At 48.6% G+C, this 24,816-nt stretch overlaps 1 protein-coding gene across 5 annotated transcripts in view; it reads left to right on the top strand.

Annotated features, from left to right (window-relative positions):
* LOC146010054 (uncharacterized) overlaps nucleotides 1-24,357 on the top strand; it is a 36,516-nt gene extending 12,159 nt beyond the window's left edge. For 2 of the 5 annotated variants that reach the window (XM_083150904.1, XM_083150903.1), the window contains exons 2-5: nucleotides 1,182-1,330; nucleotides 11,743-11,846; nucleotides 12,220-12,331; nucleotides 21,747-24,357. In XM_083150904.1, coding sequence (XP_083007030.1) covers nucleotides 1,297-1,330; nucleotides 11,743-11,846; nucleotides 12,220-12,331; nucleotides 21,747-23,602 — 2,106 coding nt within the window. In that variant the 5' untranslated portion in view covers nucleotides 1,182-1,296 and the 3' untranslated portion in view covers nucleotides 23,603-24,357. The remainder of the gene's footprint in view (nucleotides 1-1,181; nucleotides 1,331-11,742; nucleotides 11,847-12,219; nucleotides 12,332-21,746) is intronic. The other 3 variants (XM_083150906.1, XM_083150905.1, XM_083150907.1) reach the window with 3 other exon arrangements.
* The last annotated feature ends 459 nt before the right edge of the window (nucleotides 24,358-24,816 follow it).

The following is a 24,816-nucleotide window of genomic DNA, read 5'->3' on the forward strand; positions in this document are numbered from 1 at the left end:
CCTAATCCTAGGTCCTCCCACTAGTGCGTAATCCTGCCCCCCCCCCCCCCCGGCAGCCTAACCCTAGGTCCCACCACTACTGCCTAATCCTGCCCCCCTCCCTGCAGCCTAACCCTAGGTCCCCCCACTAGTGCCTAATCCTGCCCCCCTCCCTGCAGCCTAACCCTAGGTCCCCCCACTAGTGCCTAATCCTGCCCCCCTCCCTGCAGCCTAACCCTAGGTCCCCCCACTAGTGCCTAATCCTGCCCCCCTCCCTGCAGCCTAACCCTAGGTCCCACCACTAGTGCCTAATCCTGCCCCCCTCCCTGCAGCCTAACCCTAGGTCCCACCACTAGTGCCTAATCCTGCCCCCCTCCCTGCAGCCTAACCCCAGGTCCCACCACTAGTTCCTAATTCTGCCCCCCCTCCCTGCACCCTAACCCTAGGTCCCCCCACTAGTGCCTAATTCTGCCCCCCCTCCCTGCAGCCTAACCCTAGGTCCCCCCACTAGTGCCTAATCCTGCCCCCCCCCCCCCCCTGCAGCCCTGTGTTAGGTTAGGCCTGAACTCTAGGTGACCCTGTGTGCCAGGCTAGAGACACCTGGGTCACCTCTGCCCGGCAACTGCTTTAGGTGGGAAGAAGCCTTGTCGGGATTGGATATTTGGGTCGCAGGGCAGAGAGGACAGGGGGCTGGTTGTTGCTGGGGCCCTAGGAGCCAATCATTTGCAAGGAGCTAAGGGGCAGAGGAGGTCCCTAGACCTGGAGACCTATAAAAGAAACAGCCAGGAGCAGGGAGAGCAGACCAAGGGGAGATGTTATTAAGCCTTGAAAAGTGATAAACCACCAACCAATCAGCTCCTTACTGCCATTTTTAAACTGGCTGCAACATGACAGGAGCTGATTGGCACTTTATCACTCTCCATTTTATCACTTTTTTCAAGCTTAGTACATCTGGCCCCCTTATAGTTAAGGTGCATACACACTGGCCGGTAGATTGACCGTCTTGATTAAATGGACGATATATATTGACAGACCATCAGCCAGTGTGTACCAGCGATATATCATCGTTCTGTGTGTATGGGCCCCGGCAGAAGAACAGAGATTGGCCCTGGCGGTGGAAGGACTCTGCTTGGACAACAAAACATCTATGTCAGTAAATTGAGTTGGATCTTAACGGTGTTTTCTTTTGTCTGCACACACAGGGGACATACGCCTGCACACACAGGGGACATACGCCTGCACTTGTCTCTCTGTCACGGTGCGCACCCGCTGAATCATAAGAATTTCCAGAGCACCTGGGAGTTACACAAGGACCGGATGATGGAGAATTACCGGCCCCTAACATCAATGGGTGAGAGGAGACTTTAGTGGGAAGCGGTACTGACAGCCACCTACATACACACATTACATGATAGTCACATATATACCATGTCCTCAGTCACTGCGTGTCTCCTACAGATGGGCCCAGTAACAGTGATACCCCAGAGAGATGTCCCCGTCCTCTGTATTCCCAGGATAATCACATATATACCATGTCCTCAGTCACTGCGTGTCTCCTACAGATGGGCCCAGTAACAGAGATACCCCAGAGAGATGTCCCCGTCCTCTGTATTCCCAGGATAATCACATATATACAATGTCCTCAGTCACTGCGTGTCTCCTACAGATGGGCCCAGTAACAGAGATACCCCAGAGAGATGTCCCCGTCCTCTGTATTCCCAGGATAATCACATATATACCATGTCCTCAGTCACTGTGTGTCTCCTACAGATGGTCCCAGTAACAGCGATACCCCAGAGAGATGTCCCCGTCCTCTGTATTCCCAGGATAATCACATATATACCATGTCCTCAGTCACTGCGTGTCTCCTACAGATGGGCCCAGTAACAGAGATACCCCAGAGAGATGTCCCCATCCTCTGTATTCCCAGGATAATCACATATATACCATGTCCTCAGTCACTGTGTGTCTCCTACAGATGGGCCCAGTAACAGGAATACCGCAGATAGATGTCCCCGTCCTCTGTATTCCCAGGGTAATCACATATACACCATGTCCTCAGTCACTGCGTGTCTCCTACAGATGGGGCCAGTAACAGAGATACCCCAGAGAGATGTCCCTGTCCTGTGTATTCCCAGGATAATCACATATATACCATGTCCTCAGTCACTGTGTGTCTCCTACAGATGGGCCCAGTAACAGAGATACCCCAGAGAGATGTCCCCGTCCTCTGTATTCCCAGGGTAATCACATATATACCATGTCCTCAGTCACTGCGTGTCTCCTACAGATGGGCCCAGTAACAGGAATACCCCAGAGAGATGTCCCCGTCCTCTGTATTCCCAGGATAATCACATATATACCATGTCCTCAGTCACTGTGTGTCATCTACAGATGGGCCCAGTAACAGAGATACCCCAGAGAGATGTCCCCGTCCTCTGTATTCCCAGGACAATCACATATATACAATGTCCTCAGTCACTCTGTGTCTCCTACAGATGGGCCCAGTAACAGAGATACCCCAGAGATATGTCCCCGTCCTCTGTATTCCCAGGATAATCACATATATACCATGTCCTCAGTCACTGTGTGTCTCCTACAGATGGGCCCAGTAACAGAGATACCCCAGAGAGATGTCCCCGTCCTCTGTATTCCCAGGATAATCACATATATACCATGTCCTCAGTCACTGTGTGTCTCCTACAGATGGGCCCAGTAACAGAGATACCCCAGAGAGATGTCCCCGTCCTCTGTATTCCCAGGATAATCACATATATACAATGTCCTCAGTCTCTGCGTGTCTCCTATAGATGGGCCCAGTAACAGAGATACCCCAGAGAGATGTCCCCGTCCTCTGTATTCCCAGGATAATCCCATATACCATGTCCTCAGTCACTGCGTGTCTCCTACAGATGGGCCCAGTAACAGAGATACCCCAGAGAGATGTCCCCGTCCTCTGTATTCCCAGGATAATCACATATATACCATGTCCTCAGTCACTGTGTGTCTCATACAGATGGGGCCAGTAACAGAGACACCCCAGAGAGTTGTCCCCGTCCTCTGTGTTCCCAGGATAATCACATATATACCATGTCCTCAGTCACTGCGTGTCTCCTACAGATGGGCCCAGTAACACAGATACCCCAGAGAGATGTCCCCATCCTCTGTGTTCCCAGGATAATCACATATATACCTTGTCCTCAGTCACTGTGTGTCTCCTACAGATGGGCCAGTAACAGAGATACCTCAGAGAGGTGTCCCCGTCCTCTGTATTCCCAGGATAATCACATATATACCATGTCCTCAGTCACTGTGTGTCTCCTACAGATGGGGCCAGTAACAGAGATTACCCCAGAGAGATGTCTCTGTCCTCTGTATTCCCAGGATAATCCCATATATACCATGTCCTCAGTCACTGCGTGTCTCCTACAGATGGGCCCAGTACCAGAGATACCCCAGAGAGATATCCCCGTCCTCTGTATTCCCAGGATAATCACATATATACCATGTCCTCAGTCACTGCGTGTCTTCTACAGATGGGCCTAGTAACAGAGATACCCCAGAGAGATGTCCCCGTCCTCTGTATTCCCAGGATAATCACATATATACCATGTCCTCAGTCACTGCGTGTCTCCTACAGATGGGCCCAGTAACAGAGATACCCCAGAGAGATGTCCCCGTCCTCTGTATTCCCAGGATAATCACATATACACCATGTCCTCAGTCACTGTGTGTCTCCTACAGATGGGCCCAGTAACAGAGATACCCCAGAGAGATGTCCCCGTCCTCTGTATTCCCAGGATAATCACATGTATACAATGTCCTCAGTCACTGCGTGTCTCCTACAGATGGGCCCAGTAACAGAGATACCCCAGAGAGATGTCCCCGTCCTCTGTATTCCCAGGATTATCACATGTATACCATGTCCTCAGTCACTGTGTGTCTCCTACAGATGGGCCCAGTAACAGAGATACCGCAGAGAGATGTCCCTGTCCTCTGTGTTCCCAGGATAATCACATATATACCATGTCCTCAGTCACTGTGTGTCTCCTACAGATGGGCCCAGTAACAGAGATACCCCAGAGAGATGTCCCCGTCCTCTGTGTTCCCAGGATAATCACATATATACCATGTCCTCAGTTACTGTGTGTCTCCTACAGATGGGTCCAGTAACAGAGATACCCAGAGAGATGTCCCCGTCCTCTGTATTCCCAGGATAATCACATATATACCATGTCCTCAGTCACTGCGTGTCTCCTACAGATGGGCCCAGTAACAGAGATACCCAGAGAGATGTCCCCGTCCTCTGTTTTCCCAGGATAATCACATATATACCATGTCCTCAGTCACTGTGTCTCCTACAGATGGGCCCAGTAACAGAGATACCCCAGAGAGATGTCCCCGTCCTCTGTTTTCCCAGGATAATCACATATATACCATGTCCTCAGTCACTGTGTGTCTCCTACAGATGGGCCCAGTAACAGAGATACCCCAGAGAGATGTCCCCGTCCTCTGTGTTCCCAGGATAATCACATATATACCATGTCCTCAGTTACTGTGTGTCTCCTACAGATGGGTCCAGTAACAGAGATACCCAGAGAGATGTCCCCGTCCTCTGTATTCCCAGGATAATCACATATATACCATGTCCTCAGTCACTGTGTGTCTCCTACAGATGGGCCCAGTAACAGAGATACCCAGAGAGATGTCCCCGTCCTCTGTATTCCCAGGATAATCACATATATACCATGTCCTCAGTCACTGCGTGTCTCCTACAGATGGGCCCAGTAACAGAGATACCCAGAGAGATGTCCCCGTCCTCTGTTTTCCCAGGATAATCACATATATACCATGTCCTCAGTCACTGTGTGTCTCATACAGATGGGGCCAGTAACAGAGATCCCCCAGAGAGATGTCCCCGTCCTCTGTATTCCCAGGATAATCACATATATACCATGTACTCAGTCACTGTGTGTCTCCTACAGATGGGCCCAGTAACAGGAATACCCCAGAGAGATGTCCCCGTCCTCTGTATTCCCAGGATAATCACATATATACCATGTCCTCAGTCACTGCGTGTCTCCTACAGATGGGCCCAGTAACAGGAATACCCCAGAGAGATGTCCCCGTCCTCTGTATTCCCAGGATAATCACATATATACAATGTCCTCAGTCACTGTGTGTCTCCTACAGATGGGGCCAGTAACAGGAATACCCCAGAGAGATGTCCCCGTCCTCTGTATACCCAGGATAATCACATATATACCATGTCCTCAGTCACTGCGTGTCTCCTACAGATGGGGCCAGTAACAGAGATACCCCAGAGAGATGTCCCCGTCCTCTGTGTTCCCAGGATAATCACATATTTCCTTGTCAGGGTCCATGGGTCCCACAGGGGACATCGGGGTTGTAGGCGGATCCAGGGGGTCCGAGGCACCAATCAGCGAAGCTCTTAAAGGTTTTACCCAGCATGCCCGGGCCCTCTCCCCTACAACCCCGCCTCCAGGCTACTGCCGCCAGTTTTTAGTTGGTGCCTGCAGGAAGCAGACGCACCTGTAATCAGCAGGAATCACCTCTTTGAGGTGATTCCAGAAGAAGCTTTTTATTTTTACTTTTAAATCTGCCGCTCCGGTTGCAGAAGCCGCTTTGCGGCAGAAGACGTTCCCCGCTGTCAGTGATTGACAGCGGAGTGAGCGTCTCCATCACTCCTCCCGGCGCCGACCTCCTCAGAACATCTTGAGGCAGACGGCGGAGGCGACGTCAGCGCCTAGCACCGCCGGACGTCTCCCTCCTGACAGCGTGGCCGGACCAGGAGCAGGTAAGGCTTCCTATGGAAGCACAAACCACTGTCTTACCGCGGCGCGCTGGGAGACGCCCGCGGTAGCTGGCGTGGGCACTCGCTGCGGCTAGGGACCCCCACTAGACCACCGGGGACAGAGCGGCAGGCTGGGCCTAGGGGGACCCATTTTATCATTGGCTCTTATGCTCCGGTGGGGGAAGTCCAGCAAGGGGAGGTGGCGCTTGGCCTGCAGTCCCTCCCCCAGCTTTGGCGCCAATCTCCACGAGATCTGCCGTCCATTAGCTGAACCTGTTTGTGCCCGCCCCCCCTCTCTTGGACCAGCGCCATTACAGCTGCACGCAGGTCTCCAGAGGTTGGGCACTTCTTCTCCCCTGTGAAACCGGCTACAGGCTAAGTAGTACTTTTCACAGCCACCCTCATTCCCCCTTTGCTCCATAGAGTACTGTGGTTGATATAGGGTGTGTTAGCTCATCTATATTGCTTAATATAGTGTGTATGTGACTTTGTGCTAGTACTTTTTTTCCTCTGTCAGTTTTTTTTTCTTAAACTGTCCACTTTATTTCTAAGTGAGGTTTTTACCTCAGAGGTCACATACTGTCAGTGGATCACTCTAGGTCCTCTTCTTCTGAGTTACCTACTGTGCACTGTCTCCCCCCCCCTATTGGTCTCATTATGTCCAAACGGGGGCGCAGCCAGACAGAATCTCCCTTGCTCTTGTCTTGCAAGAGCTGCGCTGCAGGTCTGTCTGAAATGGATGTCATCCAGGATGGGCTATGTGTCAATTGCTTTACACCTCCGGCCCAATCCCAGCCCTCGGGGGCCCCCCAACCACCTTGGGCAGCCTTTCAACAGCTGTTGGGCACCCTGGTGGATCGTCTCCCTAATGCTGTAGCACCTCCTGTAGTACAGCCCCCCCCCACCATGGGTGGATGCTCTGTCGACCACGGTGCAGACCTTGCAGCAGACTACGGCAGCTATGCAGAAGCTACTGCCACATGCTGCACAACCCAGTAGATCCTTGATAAATCCGTTGCTACCGGTAACCAGGGATGGCTCTGATGACACAGACGATGGCGGGGATGACCCCGATAATGCAGACCTTGATAATGCGGATGACATCATACCTGATGACGATCAGGATGACCCTATGCCTACTGATCCTCTCGCTTCTCAGGCTGAGACCCCTGACATAGCAGGCCTTATTTATGCTATCAGAGAGGTTCTTCTGTCAGATGCAGATGAACCTGAACCCACTGCTAAGACCAGGGACGTCTTTAAAAAGCAGAAGGTAGTTAAAGCCCAGTTCCCTCATTCTGATCATTTATCAGAAATCAGGAGAGATCAATGGGAGGCTTTGGGGAAGAGAGCCAATATATCTAAAAAGATGTTGGCTAGATACCCGCTCCCGCCAGAGGATTGTACTCCATGGGAAATCCCTCCCACAGTGGACGCGCACGTGTCCAGGTTGGTTAAACCGTCAGTGCTCCCGGTAGCCTCAGGGTCAGCCCTGAAGGACCAGACAGACAGGCGTCTGGAAAATGCTCTCAAGGCAGCATTTTCTTATGCAGGGGCAGTTCAGAGGCCTACCATTGCAGCTACTTGGGCGGCAAAGGCCATTTCACCTTGGTTACAAGTGATAGAAGATGAGTTAGCCCCAGTCGCATCTGAGGATGCAAGGCTGTGTATGCAACACATTAAACATGCAGCAACATATATTATGGATGCTATGTCGGACGTCGGCACTCTAGCTGCCAGAGCCTCCGCTAGTTCAGTGCTGGCACGCCGGAATATCTGGCTTCGGTCATGGAAGGCGGACCTAGAATCCAAAAGGACTCTGGAACTCTTACCCTTTAAAGGGGAAAACCTGTTTGGGGAGGAATTAAATAAAATTGTGGCCTCCTTGGCGTCAGCTAAGACAGCCTGCCTCCCTACGGCTCTTCCTCAAAGGCCTAGGACCCAGTCCTTTCGGCCCTTTCGCCCTCAAGGCAAGGCCAGAGGCCAGTCCTACACCAGACCCTCGCCCGCTCATAAGACTGGCAAACCCAAACCCAAGCAACCTTGGGCTGCCAGACAGGCTCCTCCCAAGGCCGACAAGCCTTCCGCATGACGGGGCCAGCCTCCCACAGGCGGACCCCCAAGTGGGAGGCAGACTCCTGTACTTCGCTCACCAGTGGCTATCCACCACAAAGGATGCCTGGGTAAGGGAGGTAGTGTCGCAGGGGTACGCCATATCCTTCTCAAAGCCTCCCCCAAGAAGGTTCTTTTGCACAGGTCTCCCAAAAGACCCATGCAAAGCAGAACATATGAGGATCATCCTACAGACTTTACTTCGGTCGCGGGTCATTGTTCCCGTGCCGGGGCACCAGAGAGGCCTCGGCTTCTACTCAACTTTGTTTCTGGTGCCAAAACCAAATGGTACGTTCCGTCCCATTCTAAACCTCAAAGCTCTGAACAAGGTGGTAAAAGTCACAAAGTTCAGGATGGAGACCTTGAGGACCATCATCCTGGCCCTAGAGGAGGGGGATTTCATGGTCTCTCTAGATATCAGAGACGCATACCTCCACATCCCCATCCTTCCGGCCCACCAGAAGTATCTGCGTTTTGCTATACGTAAGAGCCACTACCAGTTTCAGGCCCTCCCATTCGGACTAGCAACAGCGCCAAGGATTTTTACAAAAGTGATGGCTATAATGGCAGAGCTTCTACACAAGCAGGGAATCAGGGTCTTTCCCTACTTGGACGACCTGTTGATTGTAGCCAAGTCACCAGAGGTCCTAACATCTCACTTGCAGACAACGATCTCCATGTTACAGGCTCACGGGTGGCTCCTCAACTGGGAGAAATCTTCCATGATCCCCTCCCAGAGAATGTTGCATCTGGGAGCTCTACTGGACACCAGAGCCCTGAGACTGTTTCTCCCAAACGACAAGGCCAGGGACTTAATATAGAGAATCCAAACCTTTGCTCAGAGACCAAGAGTCTCGGTTCACTGGGCCATGAAAATATTGGGACGGATGGTGTCCACATTCGACATGGTCGAGTGGGCCCAGTTCCACTCCCGTCCACTCCAGGGTCTTGTCCTGGCAAAATGGGATGGCTTACCACAACACGTCAAGTCGACGTTTCTCTCTCTAACACAGGAGGTCAAAGACTCACTCCTATGGTGGGAACAGATGGACCACCTAAACCAGGGGAGACTATTCTGGTTCAGGGAATGGATAGTACTAACCTCAGACGCCAGCCTGCGAGGCTGGGGGGCAGTAGTAGGATCCCGGTCCTTGCAAGGCGTGTGGACCGAACCAGAATCTCGCTTATCCATCAATGTTTTAGAGATTCGAGCAGCCTACAATGCCCTACTTCAGTCCCAGGATCTGTTACAGGGAAAACCTGTTCAGATCAGGTCGGACAACGCCACGGCGGTGGCATACATAAACCGCCAGGGAGGAACACGAAGTGTCGCCGCTCTCCGGGAGGTCTCCAGGATCCTCACCTGGTCGGAGGAACATCTCCTAGCCCTGTCGGCAGTCTTCATCCCAGGAGTCCTGAACTGGGAGGCGGACTTCCTGAGCCGACAGGATATCCACCCGGGGGAGTGGTCCCTACACCCGGAGGTGTTTGTCAGTCTGACGCAAGTCTGGGGCACGCCAGACGTAGACCTCATGGCGTCCAGACACAACTTCAAGGTCCCATGCTTCGGAGCAAGGACCAGGGACCCTCAGGCCTACTTCGCGGATGCCCTGTCCGTACCTTGGAAGTTTCACCTCCCATACGCGTTCCCGCCGATAAACATGATCCCCAGGGTGATCAGAAAGTTCAGGCAAGAAGGAGGAACCCTCCTTCTCATCGCGCCAGACTAGCCACGCAGACACTGGTACGTGGACCTACAACAACTGTCACACCAGCCCCCCTGGCCATTGCCTCTTCATCAAGATCTGTTGAGTCAAGGGCCATGTCTTCATCCAGACCCTCAGCGCCTGTCTTTGACGGCATGGCTCTTGAAATTGCCTTATTAAAGAGCAAGGGTTTTTCAGACAAGGTGGCTAAGACGATGATCCAGGCTCGCAAGCCAGCATCTTCAAAGATATACTACCGGACTTGGCATTCCTTTTTTTCTTGGTGCAATTCTAATAAATATGATCCCAAGATTTTCAAAACAGCCAGGATATTGGCCTTCCTTCAAAATGGATTGGACCTAGGACTTAGACTGGCTTCTCTGAAGGTCCAGATCTCAGCCCTTTCAGTATGGTTTCAGAGAAAGATTGCATTCTTACCTGACATTCGCACATTCTTACAGGGAGTGGTACACATACAGCCTCCCTTTGTCCCTCCCACGAATCCGTGGGACTTATCTTTAGTGCTTCAAGCTTTAACCAAACCACCGTTTGAACCACTATCATCAGTGGAGCTTAAATGGCTGACAGTCAAAACTGTCTTCCTCCTGGCCATTGCCTCTGCACGCAGAGTGTCGGACCTATCCGCACTATCGTGTAAATCACCCTTCCTGGTGTTCCACAGTGACAGGGCAGTGTTACGGACGAAGTCTTCCCACCTGCCCAAGGTTGTGACAAAATTCCATGTGAACCAGGAGATCGTGGTACCTGCATTCATCTCAGATGACCTCTCATCTGAAGAAAAGTTGCTTGATGTGGTCAGAGCTCTGACCATCTATATCGACGGCACTAAATCGGTCAGGAAATCAGATTCCCTCTTTGTGTTATATGGTTTTCACTAAAAGGGTTGGCCAGCGGGTAAACAAACCATTGCCCGCTGGATCCGCATGGCTATACAACAGGCATATCTTCAGTCTAACAGGCCCATTCCGGTTGCTGTCAAGGCACACTCTACTAGAGCGGTTGGCCCTTCATGGGCAGCAAGCAGGGGTGCTTCTGCCGAACAGCTATGCAAGGCTGCAACGTGGTCATCCGTCCAGACCTTTATTAAGTTCAACGCCTTTGACACGTTCGCCTCCCAGGATGCCTCCTTCGGTCGTCGGGTTCTGCTGACACCTCAGGCAAATTCCCTCCCCTAGAATACGGCTTGTGACATCCCCGATGTCCCCTGTGGGACCCATGGACCCTGACAAGGAAAAGGAGAGTTATGGTAGACCTACCTTTGTTAACTCCCTTTCCTTGAAGTCCATGGGAACCACAGGGCGCCCACCCTTTTTAATTTGCCACTGAGGTTCACCTTTACGGGATGTTCTGATACTGTGACCCGTTCCGACCATTCCATATTCATGCTATGTATGTATGAGTCTCTGGGCATGTGTGTTCTCTGTCCTCTTCTCTTCTCCGCTTCCTGCTCTCGGCTTGTTACCAAAAACTGGCGGCAGTAGCCTGGAGGCGGGGTTGTAGGGGAGAGGGCCCGGGCATGCTGGGTAAAACCTTTTAAGAGCTTCGCTGATTGGTGCCTCGGACCCCCTGGATCCGCCTACAACCCCGATGTCCCCTGTGGTTCCCATGGACTTCAAGGAAAGGGAGTTAACAAAGGTAGGTCTACCATAACTCTCCTTATACAATGTCCTCAGTCACTGCGTGTCTCCTACAGATGGGCCCAGTAACAGAGATACCCCAGAGTGATGTCCCCGTCCTCTGTATTCCCAGGATAATCACATATATACCATGTCCTCAGTCACTGCGTGTCTCCTACAGATGGGCCCAGTAACAGAGATACCCCAGAGAGATGTCCCCGTCCTCTGTATTCCCAGGATAATCACATATATACAATGTCCTCAGTCACTGTGTGTCTCCTACAGATGGGCCCAGTAACAGAGATACCCCAGAGAGATGTCCCCGTCCTCTGTATTCCCAGGATAATCACATATATACAATGTCCTCAGTCACTGTGTGTCTCCTACAGATGGGCCCAGTAACAGAGATACCCCAGAGAGATGTCCCTGTCCTCTGTATTCCCAGGATAATCACATATATACAATGTCCTCAGTCACTGTGTGTCTCCTACAGATGGGCCCAGTAACAGAGATACCCCAGAGAGATGTCCCCGTCCTCTGTATTCCAGGCACTGTACAGAGGAGACTCACATGACCCCACAGGAGGATCAGGTACAGGTAGGTGGGATTTAGGATCTTGCCAATATACCAAAGTTTCTTATAACTGCATGATCTGTAGACTGTGTGTTATACACTGAGCTGGTGGAGACCTGTGGGATAGAGAGATTGCTGGGGATTATTGTGCATGTGTGTGTTCATAAGTAGGTAATGGGACAGAAATAATGAATACAAAGTAAAAGAAGATGTAATTAGATAAAAGTATAGATAAATTGTTGGATAATATAATATAATCAGAGTGCAGACTGAGTAAGTACAAGCTTCTGTGGGTGGTAGGGAGTTTCCCGAACGCATTTCACCATCAGTTTGAGGCTTCCTCAGAGGGTTCTCTGTCAAGACTTGACGCATTTGTTTATATTTGTGGGGTTTTCAGGGTGAAGATCCGACTAATATTAAAGAAGAAGATCTGGAGGGAGAAGAAGAGACGTGTGCGATGAGGGATCGGCCAGTTAAGGAGGAGGAGATCCCTACAGATCCCAGCACAGGTGAGTAGTAATCGCATATTACAGAGAGTAGTCACATGTTCTACTGTCTGTGTATGGCGTCCTCTGGAATCATTTCAGTTTCCTCATTTTATCGGTGAATTAAATTCCAAGCAAATTCCACAAAGTGCTGTTGGAATGCCATAAAGGCGGTCAGTATAAGGCTATCATACGTGTGCCCAGCAGGTGCTCACCGTGTGACATATATGGGCAGAGCTGTGTGTACCGGCACTCCAGCCACCTATGTGATTGCATGGGGAATTCTGCCCGTTGTAGCTGGGATGTGTAACCTAAATACAGATGTACTAAGACTTAAGGCCGGTTACTTTATCCCTCCGCTATAGATAGGATCCTGTTCCAGGGGACAATGTTGAATTCTCCTGAATCTCCAGGTAGTGGGGGCTTTTTGCCAGGAGACCTATCTGGTACCCTAAGTACCCGCCCACTCCCGCTTCCTATTGGTCTCCTATCTATATCCTTGGCATTGGCTACTGATTCTTCAGAGGCGGACTCACATCTGTTATTTTTAAAGCCTTGTTTCCCAGGGTTCACTTATATCCCGGGGCTGGATTGTCAGCCCGTCCTTACAGAGAGTGTCTTTTCCCTGCTAGGCCATATCCTGGCCGTCCAGTCCCTAGGTGTGTGATTATGCATCTTTAGTCCATATGGGTATGTTTTCTTCTTCAACGCCATTCCATGGGCCTTCATTTAACCCTGCTTTCCGGGTGTGATGCGTTTCATCTCCATCTGGCTCTTGGCTCAGGTTCTGGCCAACCACTTATTATCTGGAGCTGGGCTTTAGTAACCACAGAACCAGGGTTCTCCAGTATAAGTTCTGAGTTTGGTCCCGTCAGTAGGCTCTTATCCCGATATTGCTGAAGGCTGGAAAGCCAGTCTGTGCTCAGCATTGTCACTATATAAGGACAGGACACGTATCCTGGTGTGAGAGACGAGTTTCCTCCTTGTGTCTTTCCCGACTTCTTTTATTCCTCAGCAACGTCTGGTCACAAGTTTGCATCTAAGATCTTGGAAGGTGCCGGTTTCTGAGCGGTCATTTACCATCGCCTTGTCTTGTATAATTACATCATTGATGCAGGTGGTCCTCAGTCTGCAGCCTCCCATGACTCTGTGGGACCTCAATACGAGCCTTGATTTCTTGCAGCCTGTTTTGTCTGAGCCACTTGAGTCCGTGGACCGCAAGCATGTTACTTTGTATTCTCCCTGATTATTTGTGATGACACGACAGTCGACGCTTTGTACTACATCGTCCTATTTGTGTGCTTTGTGCAGCCATTGACAGGTGCGCATTGCTCAGAGGTAGCTGGTGCCTTCCATGTTCATGTCTCCAGGGATCTCTGCGTCTCAGTAGGGTGGCACCTAGTTGCCCCTGCACAAGTTACTAAGCTCTACCATATCAGCACCTTTGCGAACCTGTAGGGCAGTTTTGGGCGCAGGGTTATTTGTTCAGCTCCTACACACTCCCTCCTGTGAGGGAATCTTTGGGATGTCCCCAGTCTCCATCAGCGGCAGAAATAGAAAACTTGGTTTTTGCACTTGCCAGTAAAATCCCTTTCCCTGATTACATGGGGGCAGTGGACACCCTCCCAGTGCGTCATGTGTATGGTTACATTCTGTGTGTTATGTGGTGGAGGTGGTTGTTGTTGTTGGTTGTTTGCAGCTATGTCTACAATGTCTTCCAGGCTTGTCTGTGTCCATGCAGCTGCTCTGCATTCCTCCTTGATTAATCACCTGACTTCAGCACTGGTCACATGATCCAGGTATATTCAAGTAATCCCACTTCCTGGTAGTGACCTAATTGCTGCGGCGGCGGCCAGTAGCCAATCCCCAGCTACCTAGGGGATATAAGGATTCACTTGAGAACAGCTCAGGGCCTTGAACAACTAGTCTGATCCCTGTGTTCATCCAGAAGTCGGCGTTCCAAGGCTCCAGGTTCCTGTCCAGAGTCCCTGTGGTTTTCTGTACAATCTGCTGCTGCTGCTACCAGCTGTTACCAAAGCTCCCTGGCTCTCTCCACCTGCCAGGTTACCTTCCTTGCTGTTACCAGCTCCCAAGGGAAGAGGATATAGAGCACTCCAGCATGTCCCAGCAGAGTTTGCTATTGGTCTTAAAGGGCCATCACCGTCTTATACTCCCTAGTCGACACAGGCATCAACTCGAAACCTCACTCGTCATTCTCCTGAGAGTTTCCCAGAGACTGACCCCAAGGCTCCTGAGTACCTGCTACAGTGATCCTCATCCTGCTGCTGCTGCTACGACCACCCTGCCTGGTTAATTCCACCTGCTGTAGCTGCTGTTCTATTACCTCCAGCGTCCAGCTTACAGTCAGCTTCCCGAGTGCAGCACAGGACCAGCGGTTCCCAGACCGACACAGTCATCGACTCCCAGGTCGATTCTGCAACCAGCACCAAGGTTGAAGAATGTTGGGTCCCTGACTGACAGTGCCTTCTATTGGCTCCCAGGCCGATGTACCCTCCTGGTTCCTAGGCCAGATGGACTCTCCAGCGGTTCCCAGGCCGTCAACTGCCCGCGTCGGCTCCCAAACCACTATCTTCTCTCTGGCCTCCCATGACAACGAAGACCAAGTTCCTCAGTTCCAAGCTCACTGCCACTAGTCACCGTCCTTCTCCCGTGACTGGCCAGTTAGCTGTGGGGAACTCAACTCAGAGGGCCGTGACCTCGCCACCGAACGCAGCGGAGTCCAGACCTCCTTGCGGGGGTCCCTGATGAAAACCATCGGTAGTGTTAGACTCCGCGCCTCTGATCATAGTCTCGTCAACTCCCCCACCTAGCAGTGCCAGTGATCCTCATATGAACTGTCCTTGCCTCTAACCCCCAGTGTTCCAGTTCCCAGTGTCCACCACTGGCCCACTGCTGCCACAGCCGGGAACACCAGAGACCCGAGTCCTGACAGGGTAACCTTAACTGAGGTCAGGAGAGGTATAGAGGATGTGGAACCATGTTCATATCAATCAAGGGCCAGACTCCACACACCAACATGTATACGCCGGTGTTTCCATTGTCCCACCATGGAATTGGAGAAAGGGATTGCCCAGACCTCTGTGGGCTGACAAGTACCATGGGAGGTGGGAGATGTACCAGGGGAGGGGGAGGGGGCAGGCACACAAGTACGGGGGGGGGGGGGGGGCAGGCATACAAGTACAAGGGGAGGGTGCTGGCATACAATATTTAATATTTTATTACACTGTTTGGTTCAGAATATTTTTTTCTCCTTCATACTTCATGGCAGCCATTACATTGGGTTTATCCCCCCTCTCTCTCCCAATTAGACGGGTAGTTTTTTCCTCCCTAGGATCCAGCTCCTCCTCTTCCTCCTGCTATATAACTGAGCACCTCCCCTTAAACCATAGTCTTTTTTCCTGTCTCCTCTATCTGTGAACAGGTAGTTAGGTTAGAGTCAGGGTAAAAGTAAAAGACCTGGCAGCGAGGGGTGGCGGTGCCTTACCCTGTATATATGATCCGGAGCCGGAGGCATGGATCAGTGCTCACTGAAACGGGTTGGCGGAGCCTATAACCCAGAGAAGGAAAAAAAGTTGTAAGCAGTATGGCTGTGGACTCACCAGGAGCCTGAGTGCGGTGGCCATGGCGTGGACGGTGAATCCGGAGCACTTAGGAGGCGGGCGCAGCGGCGTCCAGCGTGTCACGAATGCCTGGCGTCTGTTCCTGGTTGTTTGGGGCAGCAGACGCCGGAGGGGAAGTGACGCGGGTTTCCGGCGCGCGGTCTGCGGTGCATAGGCAGACCGCGTGCGTTCCACATACAGGAAGCATCCAGCGCTTCCTTACTCGGCGTCCGGCGTGTCTATGGGCGCCGGGGAGGAAGTGACGCGTATGCGACGCGTCAGCACGCGGCCTGCGTTCCATTGCAGGTCGCGTGCGTTCCACAGCACCGGAAGTGCTGGTATATATAGTGCCTGGCCGGTGTAACAGGCGCTGCTGCTTCTTCCTGCATGGTGTGCTGGTTTAACGTGGAACTTCAGCTGCAATATGGAGGAAGCCTCTCCTAATGTAAATGTACCGCTGCCCAGGTAAGTCCTCAGTGAGGACTGGTTATTTTCCTTTTTATGCTGGTTGTAGTCAGTTAGTTAGTCTATATTTTCTTTTATTTTAGTGTGTCTGTAGTTACCAAAAAGAAGACAGCCAAAAAGAAATTGGATAAGATTTGCCCAGAGTGTGACAAGTCGTTTATTGGAGAGGATGTATTATGCAAAAATTGTCTTCAGAAGAAAGAAGCTGCTTCAGTGTCTAGCCAGATTTCAGAGCTTAGAGAGTGGATGGAGAAGAATTTTGTTTCTAAGAAAGAATACACTAGCAATAAGAGGTCTAGGTCTCAGACCAGTTTGGATGTGGACGATGACGGTGGATCAGTAGGGGCCGGGTCTGATGACGGCACAGGTGGTTCCACGGCCGAGTCTGGAGAAGTGGTTGAAGACGAGCGTTTGTTTGATTTAGGTCTGGTGGAAGTGGTGTTGAAAAACCTATATAAGACCTTGAATTATAAGCAGCCAGTTAAGACGGAGCTGGATACGCTATTCGAGGATAGATCAAGGAAAGGCAGGTGCTTTCCGGTCCACAAGGTTGTCAAGGATATATTGATAAGAGTGGAATAATGTGGACAAACGTGTCGGGTCCTTTAAGAGGGTTGATAAGATGTTTCCCTTAGAAGATGAGGACTTTTTGAAATGGAGCAATGTGCCCAAAATTGATGCATCCGTGTCTGAGGTTACTACCCGCACGACTATTCCATTAGAAGACGGTGCTTCTTTAAAGGACCCTATGGAAAAGAGGATGGAGAGTGCTTTGAAACGATTGCACATATCAACCTCCGTGTCTATGAAGGCAGGCGTAGCCATAGCCTCTCTGTCGCGAGCATTACGCATATGGTGTGCGGCATTGCAGGATGATATCCAGGACATAACCTCCCGAGATCATATGAGCAAAAGCCTGGCTCAGATACAAATGGCTATAGACTATGTCTGTGAGGCATCACTAGACATGTTGGATTTCTCAGCCAAGTCCCTGACTTCAGGAGTAGTGGCCAGAAGGGCGCTCTGGCTGAAGTCATGGTCGGCGGATTCGCACTCTAAAAATAAGCTGGCTACACTTCCGTATGAGGGTGCTTTTCTCTTTGGGAGTAAGCTCGACCAAATGATTCAGAGGATGTCGGGGGGTAAATCGGTCAGGTTACCCCAGGATAGGAGGGGTAGATTTAATTCCTACTCTAACAGGCAGTCATTTAGACAGGCCAGGTCATACAGGCCAGGTAGGCCTTTTCGTGACAAGTACGCGTCAGGCACGTCACGTGCATTTTTTCGCCAATACATTAAAAAGAGAGGCGAAAGCTCAGGTACAGCTCAAAAGCAGTGACGCCAGAGGCGCCATGGAGCAAATCCCAGTAGCAGGAAGACTGCTGGAATTTGCTCACGTCTGGGAACAGAACGTCTCGGACAAATGGGTCCTAGAGATAGTATCTCAAGGATACCAGTTAGAATTTCTGTTAAGGCCAAAATGGGCCAAGTTTTTAAGTTCCAAACTTCCTTTATCGGAAACAGAAAAGGAGGTGTTGAAAGTGTGCAGGATCTGATCGACACAAAAGCAGTCGAAGAAGTTCCGTTAAAAGAAAGAGGACTGGGGTATTACTCCCGGTTATTTGTTATAAGCAAGGTCTCAGGCGGGTTCAGAACTATCCTCGACTTGAGGAGTCTGAACGATCGCCTAAGAAAAAAGAAGTTTCATATGGAAACAACCAAGTCTATCATGATGGGAATCAGAAAGGACGATTATCTAGTAGCAATCGACCTGAAGGATGCGTACTTTCACATTCCCATCTTTCCGGGCGACAGAAAATATCTCAGGTTTGCCATAAAAGAAAGACATTTCCAGTTTACATGCCTGCCATTCAGGCTAACTTCGTCACCTCGAGTCTTCACAAAGGTTCTGGTGGTGTTAATAGAAAGCTTAAGAAGACAAAAGGTGATGGTATGGGCATACCTAGACGACATCCTGATAGCAGCACAGTCCGAAGAAGAAAGTCTACTAGCGAGAGACTATACCATCGAGTTTCTTCAAAGACACGGCTGGATGATCAACTGGGAAAAAAGTCATCTCATCCCGTCAAGAAAGATCCAGTTCTTAGGCATTCTAGTAGATACCATCTCCTTTCAAATAGCGCTCTCAGAGAGAAGATGCGAGAAAGTCCAACAACTAATTTCTCTCATTCACAGCGAGTCCCGCGTGCCCTTGAGAACGGCAATGAGTTTGCTAGGGATGATGGCCTCAGCAGTAGAGGTTACGCTGTGGGCAAGATGGAGAATGAGGCCCCTGCAATGGTTTCTTCTAAGGTTCTCACGAGATCACACGCCATTAGATCAAGTAATAAGGATTCCAAACGCAGTAAAGGACTCTCTAAATTGGTGGAGCTACGATCTGTTAAAAGAAAGAAGGTGGTCGTTGCAAAGTCCTTCATTTGCAGTGATAACTACAGATGCCAGCGCCTCCGGCTGGGGGGCGCATGGGATAGGAAGATCGTGCCAAGGGAGGTGGTCAATACAAGAAAAGAATTGGTCATCAAACCACAGAGAACTGAGAGTGGTGTGGCAGGCGATAAAGTTCTTCGCAGACGAAATAAAGGGGTCACATGTGCGGGTGTTCTCAGACAATGTCACGACAGTCTCTTACATCAACCGTCAAGGAGGCACAAGAAGTCGGGTGTTGTTGGAAGAAGTGGAGAACATAATGTCGTGGGCCGAAGTAAATCTCCAGTCTATCTCGGCATTGCACATTCCAGGAGAAGAAAATCAAGCTGCAGACTTCTTGAGTCGCAATACATTAGTTCCAGGCGAATGGGAACTAAAGCAGTCAGTTTTTCAGCTCATAGTAGAAAACTTCGGCATGCCAGAGATCGACCTAATGGCGACATCGGTCAACAAAAAGGTTCCCCGGTTCTTCTCCCGGTACCCAGCACACGGGTCGTGCGGAGTCGACGCCCTGTCACAAGAGTGGAGCTATTCCCTAGCCTACGTGTTCCCGCCATTCTCTCTCATTCACAGGGTGCTGTGGAAGATCAGGTCAGAGAAGTGCCAGTTGTTGATAGTTCTACCATTTCGGGCCAGAAGGGCTTGGTTTCCGATGCTAGAGAGCATGGCGGTAGCAGGACCTCTGTTTCTGCCGGTATCATCAGATCTTCTGTCCCAGGGACCAATCAGATGCCAAAATCCTCAGAACTTGTCATTGACGGCGTGGAAATTGAGAGGCAGCAATTGAGAGAGAAACATCTGTCCCCAGAAGTGATAGAAATACTTCTTCAGGCTAGGAAGAAGGTTTCATCGGCCATCTATTACAGAGTCTGGAGGATATTTGCTAAGTGGTCTAAAGACAAATTTCAGTTTCCAAATGCAACCATGTCTCGTGTTTTACAATTTCTGTGTGACGGTTTCAACAAGGGCCTAGCAGTGTCTACCCTGAAAGTACACATTTCAGCATTAAGTGTATTGTTAGACCAAAGGCTGGCAGATCATACCCTAGTAAAAAGATTCTGTCAGGCCATCAAGAGAATCCGGCCAAGGATTCGCTCTACGGTTCCTCAATGGGATCTTAACTTGGTGCTGAACGGGCTTATGGAGGCGCCATTTGAGCCGTTGGACAGGACAAGCCTTAAGTTTTTGACATGGAAAGTGGCTTTCCTGGTAGCGATCACTTCAGCCAGAAGGGTTAGTGAACTCCAGGCGCTGTGCATTCGAGACCAATATCTTAAAATCTTTACTGACAAAGTGGTCTTGAAGACTAAAAATTCTTTTTTGCCAAAAGTGGTGTCATTTTTTCATTTAAATCAAGAAATTATATTACCTTGTTTTTTTTCCCAATCCTTCAAATAAGGAGGAGAATTTGCATTCATTAGATGTGGTCAGAGCCATAAAAATTTATTTGGACAGGTCTGCAACATACAGACAATCAGAGAATTTGTTTGTGATTCCGCAAGGTGCGAAGAAGGGATTCGTTCCAGCGAAACAAACAATCTCGCGATGGCTTAAAGAAGTTATTTCCTTTACCTACAAGAAAGTAGGACGTCCAGTCCCTGAGGGTATCAAGGCACACTCAACACGGGCAATGGCGGTTTCATGGGCGAGAGAGGCGAACGTATCAGCCAGAGAGATATGTCAAGCGGCTACTTGGAAATCTCTGCATACGTTTTCCAAGCATTATGCCCTGGATGTGGCAGAGGCACGTTTTGGAAGCGAAGTCCTAAGACAAGCGCTAGCTTGAGGTATTGTATAGCCCTCCCTACTGCTTTGGTACATCCCAATGTAATGGCTGCCATGAAGTATGAAGGAGAAAGCAAGGATTATACTCACGATAATACCTTTTCTTCGGAATACTTCATGGCAGCCTATATTTTTTAGCCCTCCCTGTTTCTGTTTTTTCCCTAGGATCGGGACGGAGACATTCAAAAGACTATGGTTTAAGGGGAGGTGCTCAGTTATATAGCAGGAGGAAGAGGAGGAGCTGGATCCTAGGGAGGAAAAAACTACCTGTCTAATTGGGAGAGAGAGGGGGATAAAGCCAATGTAATGGCTGTCATGAAGTATTCCGAAGAAAAGGTATTATCGTGAGTATAATCCTTGCTTTTCCTGTTTTCCTCTAAAAACTAGGTGCATTTTATAGAGCAAAAAATAGGGTACATGGTTGGGGAATATCAGTGTGGTCATAGTACTACAGAATAGGATACGGTTACTGATTGATTACAACAGAAAGCAGCATATGATCTACTGTTGCTAAGCAGCATCCAATGACTTTACCATACGCCAGCACCAGTGATACTGTGATATGATTTGCTGGAGCAGCACTGACAATATACCAGCATGTATGTGTTATACCTTCCAGATATACACATATATAATTATATGGGTACACAATGGATTAATAACCTTTATTCTGAGGTAATGTCACATCCCTTGGGTACCGGGCACATAGATAGCTTATTCCGGTCAGGAGATGCTCATTTTACCCCTCATCCAACAATTAAGTTGAACAATATTAATATCCCATAAAATAAACACACATCGGACCTTCACGTTAATACATGATACAACACTATTATCACCTTTTCACTGTATGTCTTTTATATATGTCTCTGAGTTTAGCTAGCATCATCCAATGACAGTTACAGTATAATTACTCTCCTGGGACACTTGGTGAGAGAATATAGGGATTATATACACCACACTAATAGTTACCCCAGAGTGCCCCTTGTCGGAATACTTCTGTGTCTGTGTATATACTGTATATCTCTGCATTATTGAATACATTAATATACAGTGATTGGATAGCTATACTATATATAGGCTGTGCGGATTAATTCTAGGTTTTCCTATTTAATTCCCAGCAGATGATGACAGAAGGAAGAATATCGTGATGGGAGATCGAATTTTGTTTCCAGACATTAAAATAGAAAATACCATCATACGGGATTCTCCAGGAGAAAACACCATTATCTCCGATATACATCCAGTGCTTCATAATGCAAATTCATCGTCTGATCCGTCATCTCCAGGGGAATCTACTCCTAATAACTCTGCCATTGTTACATGTAGTACAGGTCATACAGCTAATACAGGCTTTCCATGTTCTGAGTGTGGGAAATGTTTTCCTCACAAATCAGCTCTTGTTATTCATCAGAGAAGTCACACCGGTGAGAAACCATTTCCATGTTCTGAGTGTGGGAAATGTTTTCCTCACAAATCAGCTCTTGTTATTCATCAGAGAAGTCACACCGGTGAGAAACCATTTCCATGTTCTGAGTGTGGAAAATGTTTTACAAATAAATCACATCTTGTTAGTCATGAGAGAAGTCACACAGGTGAGAAACCATTTCCATGTACTGAGTGTGGAAAATGTTTTTCTAACAAATCAGCTCTTGGTATTCATCAGAGAATTCACACAGGTGAGAAACCATTTCCATGTACTGAGTGTGGAAAATGTTTTACACATAAAGGAAGTCTTATTGAACATGAGAGAATTCACACAGGTGAGAAACCATTTCCATGTACTGAGTGTGGAAAATGTTTTATACATAAAGGAAATCTTATTAAACATGAGAAAATTCACACAGGTGAGAAACCATTTCCATGTTCTGAGTGTGGAAAATGTTTTTCTAACAAATCAGCTCTTGATATTCATCAGAGAATTCACACAGGTGAGAAACCATTTCCATGTACTGAGTGTGGAAAATGTTTTACACATAAAGGAAGTCTTATTGAACATGAGAGAATTCACACAGGTGAGAAACCATTTCCATGTACTGAGTGTGGAAAATGTTTTATACATAAAGGAAATCTTATTGAACATGAGAGAATTCACACAGGTGAGAAACCATTTCCATGTACTGAGTGTGGACAATGTTTTACACGTAAAGGAAATCTTATTAAACATGAGAGATGTCACACAGGTGAGAAACCATTTCCATGTTCTGAGTGTGGAAAATGTTTTTCACATAAATTAACTCTTATTAAACATGAGAGAGGTCACACCGGTGAGAAACCATTTCCATGTTCTGAGTGTGGAAAATGTTTTTTTAACAAATCAGCTCTTGTTAGTCATCAGAGATGTCACACAGGTGAGAAACCATTTCCATGTACTGAGTGTGGAAAATGTTTTACACAAAAAGGAAATCTTATTAAACATGAGAGATGTCACACAGGTGAGAAACCATTTCCATGTTCTGAGTGTGGAAAATGTTTTTCACATAAATTAACTCTTATTAGACATGAGAGAGGTCACACCGGTGAGAAACCATTTCCATGTTCTGAGTGTGGAAAATGTTTTACAGATAAATCAACTCTTGTTAGTCATCAGAGAATTCACACAGGTGAGAAACCATTTCCATGTTCTGAGTGTGGAAAATGTTTTACAGATAAATCAACTCTTGTTAGTCATCAGAGAATTCACACAGGTGAGAAACCATTTCCATGTTCTGAGTGTGGAAAATGTTTTTCTATCAAATCAGCTCTTGGTATTCATCAGAGATGTCACACAGGTGAGAAACCATTTCCATGTACTGAGTGTGGAAAATGTTTTACACATAAAGGAAATCTTATTAAACATGAGAGATGTCACACAGGTGAGAAACCATTTCCATGTACTGAGTGTGGAAAATGTTTTTCACATAAATTAACTCTTATTAAACATGAGAGAAGTCACACAGGTGAGAAACCATTTCCATGTTCGGTACTCTTTACCTAGAACGGCGCCTGCGTTTGGAATCGCGGGCGTCGGGGGTAAAAAATCGCGGGTACATTAAAATCGGGTGCCCGCGATGACCGCGATTTTCCAATAGGGATCAATGTTAAAAACGGTGATTGACCGCGATTTTAATGTTAAATGCCTCAATGCCCGCGATTTGGCCATAGGAATCAATGTTAAATGGGCCACAGAGCCCTAATAGTCACCGTGAACTCTGAAATGGCCCCCACAATTGTTAACGCCATATAATATAATCATAGGTAAGAGGTCCATACTCCTGTTGTGAATGTGTAAAATATTTGAAAAATAATTCAGTTCTTCTTAGGCCCATACACACTAGAAGATTTTAATTTCAGAAGACTTTGCTGAAAACCTTTCATAGATCGCAACAGACAGGTTTCACCCTGGGCGCAACCTATTTGACATTCTCCCATCGGGCAGACGCTTCAGATCAATCCCTGCCAAATCATCCAGATCCGCGAAAAGCTTCTTTCCGTTAGCTATCCGCCAATTGAACAATGTGCTACAAACGAATACAAATCGACTCGTCTAACTAGGCTTGTCTAACTATGCCTATCATTGAAACGTTAAATATCCAATGTATGTATGCAAATAAGTCAAAATGTCTCTGGTTGTCTCACCTCCACCCTGTTCCCTAACTTGTTCCCTTGCATGCAGCTGCTCTGTAATCCACAAATAAATCCTAGCATACGCGAGTATACATGGCCAATAAAGTTGATTCTGATAAAAGGTGATTTACATAATGTGCGGGGTTTGATTTACAAGGGTAGGAGCAGGGGCCAAAGTATTCAGTGCATTCCTGTTGTTGGTGCCTGATTCAGAACTGATTGCTGGACTGCGTATATTCGGAGCCCAGCAATCGGGTAAACTCCACCCCATGCCGCCCTGACCGGGCAAAATCCCACCCATGTGCACGGCAGACATTTCATTTGCAGCTGTGCACGTAGGGAGAAATCCATACACTTGTGCCAGCAATGTATGTTACGCCATACCAAAATATACATCAGGGGTGCAGTGGCGGCGGTAACCTATACATTGCTGGCCTGCGAAAAATGTAAGGCATGGCTTTGTGGGACTGGGGACTTTGCACTCTGCAATGCCCGTTACACATTATACCACATACTGTAATGCCCATTACGCATTATACCACACCGTAATGCCCATTGTACAATTATGCCACATACCGTAATGTC

Source organism: Crinia signifera, chromosome 6, assembly GCF_055691185.1.
Source record: "Crinia signifera chromosome 6, ASM5569118v1, whole genome shotgun sequence".
NCBI classification, from domain to species: domain Eukaryota; kingdom Metazoa; phylum Chordata; class Amphibia; order Anura; family Myobatrachidae; genus Crinia; species Crinia signifera.